Here is a 2325-nt window from a genome sequence, read left to right as displayed (position 1 = left end):
CTGAACAGCCAGACATACTGGGGTGGAATCTCACCAATGCGACACCAGCCCTTGTCCTCGTGCCTCGGGTGCTTCATTTAAATGGCATCAAATTGCTTCATTGCCACCCTATAAAAAGTCTCACCAGATGCCAGTTCTCAGAGCCTTGACTTCTAGTGTTGTTCCTGCCAGGAAGAAAGGTAAGTCTTGCTCCCTGAGAGAGGGACTTGGCAAGAAATAGAATCAAGGTGGAGTTGCAGTGGAGTGCTGTGGGGTAAAGAATGAGCCAGGACTAGACACTGAGGACACCTACGAAGAAGCAGGATGCCATTAATGGTGGGAAGCTAACTCTGGCTGGAGAGGGGAGCTCCAGTTCTACCTGGGCAGAGATTTCAGAGAACTGGGTTCCTCTGGGGGCGTTTGTGCCTTCTCTTCTCAGTTCCCATTACTAATGAAGTGAACCAATATGCAAGTGCTCCAATGACAGGTGCTAGACACTAAATATTGAGTCTGAGTTTTGCTCTGCCAGGTTCAGTTTAAGAGTCAGATTAGCCCAGGCACAAATATCTATTCCCTCCCTGAGGACTTCCTGGATCAGAAGGGATAAGGAGGGATGCTACTATGAACAGAAGTAGTGACGGAGGGTAGACTGGATGAAGAGTTATGCAAGACTGATCCACAACGCAGACACGGAAGAAAAGAGGGGAAACGTGGAGAGTTTGAAAGAAATAGGGTTGCTGTTTCAAGCCCTCTAGTTCCTAGTGTACAGCAGCCTCGGGGGTGAATGGTGATTAGTTTGAAATCACACAGCCAGTTAAAGGTGAAAGAAGTGAGCCTAGAATCCTTGACGCTGCACCAACCTTACTGATGGACCGGCAGGCTCTGGGTGCTAACCCCTCAAAGAGACCTTTTTCAGATCACCCTCTCGGGAGAATGCCCTGAACAATTTTCTGGAAATCTTTCTACTCTTGCGGTTTTGATGAATCTTTTCTTTTCAGAATTTTCAAAACTGCAGGAGGATGTGTGACCAGCAGAAGCAGCCGCAGTTCCTTCCATCTTGTGTGAAGGGTTCGGGACTTGGAGCCGGGCAAGGTGGCAGCGGTGCCTTTGGGAAAGGCCAGGTTTCAGGATCTGTTTCAGGCCAGGCTTCAGGCTCTGTTTCAGGTCCGGCTTCAGGCCAGGCTTCAGGCCAAGTTTTAGGCCAGGTCCAAACTGTTTATGCTCCGGGACCTGCTCTTTGTCAGCCTCAAACCGTCGTGAGATACTCAGCTCCGGTTCCCACTCAAACTTACGTGAAATATCAAGTTCCATGCCAGACCAGAACCTACGTGAAGTGCCCAGCTCCCTGCCAGACATACGTGAAATGTCCACCTCCCTGCCAGACATATGTGAAGTGCCCAGCCCCATGTCAGACAACCTATGTGAAGTGCCCAGCCCCATGCCAAACGACCTGTGTCAAATGCCCAGCTCCCTGCCAGACTCAGACGTATTATGTCCAGTATCCAGCGCCTAGCCAGACCTTCTACGCTCAGGCTTCTTCAGGTGGCTCAGGTTCTCAGGGAGGTGCCCCTGACCCATGCTCTGCTCCCTGTTCCATGAGCTACTGCTGTTTGGCTCCCCGGACCTTTGGGGTGAGTCCTCTGAGACGCTGGGTCCAGCGGCCCCAAGGATGGAACACCGGATCTTCCAGCTGCTGTGAGGCTTCTGGATGCTGTAGCTCTGGAGGCTGTGGAGGCTGCGGCTCTGGAGGTTGCGGCTCTGGAGGCTGCGGCTCTGGAGGCTGCGGAGGTTGCGGCTGTGGCTCTGGGTGCTGCTGTTTGGGAATTATTCCCATGAGGTCCCGAGGTCCTGCATGTTGTGACAGTGGGGATGATTGCTGCTGTTAAGTACAAAGGGACAGCTCTGCTTCCAAAATTCACCTCCTGCTATGTCTTCTGAACCCACCCATCCTCAGCCTCCATCAGCTCCCTTGGCCCTCCTTACTTGACCCCTTCATCAAGGCATCCTGCCAGAGTTAGCGTAACCCCCAAACTCTGGCATGAATAAAGCTCCGAATGCAAGCACGTTGGCTCCTGTTGACTTCTTTGCTCGGTGTTCATGTTTCCCAGTGCAGACCCTCGTGTTCCTCCTCTGGCCCTTGGTTTTCAGCTACTCGATGAAAGCTCCTAAAGGACAGCACAAGTACACAGCTGGCGAACTCTGTGTATCGGTCTGGGATACACACACATTCTAGAACTCTGTGAATAGTTTCATTATAGTTAGGGAGTGGGTCTGTAGACTCTGAGGTTTTTTTTTTTTTTTTTTTTTTTTTTTTTTTTTTTTTTTTGATTTTTCGAGACAGGGTTT

The 2325-nt window shown here is 50.9% G+C and overlaps 1 protein-coding gene across 2 annotated transcripts; it reads left to right on the top strand.

Moving 5' to 3' along the window:
- The first annotated feature begins 998 nt into the window (after nt 1-998).
- Kplce (KPRP N-terminal and LCE C-terminal like protein) lies at nt 999-1865 on the top strand. 2 transcript variants are annotated; one of them, XM_057792902.1, is made up of 3 exons: nt 999-1112; nt 1185-1707; nt 1744-1865. In XM_057792902.1, exons 1-3 carry the CDS (start codon nt 999-1001, stop codon nt 1863-1865), a joined length of 759 nt encoding a protein of 252 aa, XP_057648885.1. The 2 variants fall into 2 exon arrangements, with proteins under 2 accessions (XP_057648885.1, XP_057648884.1); XM_057792901.1 differs by having other exon boundaries at nt 1185-1865.
- The last annotated feature ends 460 nt before the right edge of the window (nt 1866-2325 follow it).

Source organism: Chionomys nivalis, chromosome 18 (assembly GCF_950005125.1).
Source record: "Chionomys nivalis chromosome 18, mChiNiv1.1, whole genome shotgun sequence".
Classification (NCBI taxonomy): domain Eukaryota; kingdom Metazoa; phylum Chordata; class Mammalia; order Rodentia; family Cricetidae; genus Chionomys; species Chionomys nivalis.
This window is presented reverse-complemented; position numbering and strand designations above follow the sequence as displayed.

What these genes read in the sequence shown, in the direction of transcription:
- Kplce (XM_057792901.1), top strand. Translation starts at nt 999, where the DNA reads ATGTGTGACCAGCAGAAGCAGCCGCAGTTCCTTCCATCTTGTGTGAAG. An exon ending in AAGGCCAGGTTTCAGGATCT is followed by an intron (nt 1,113 to 1,184) that starts GTTTCAGGCCAG and finishes GTTTTAGGCCAG; the next exon opens with GTCCAAACTGTTTATGCTCC.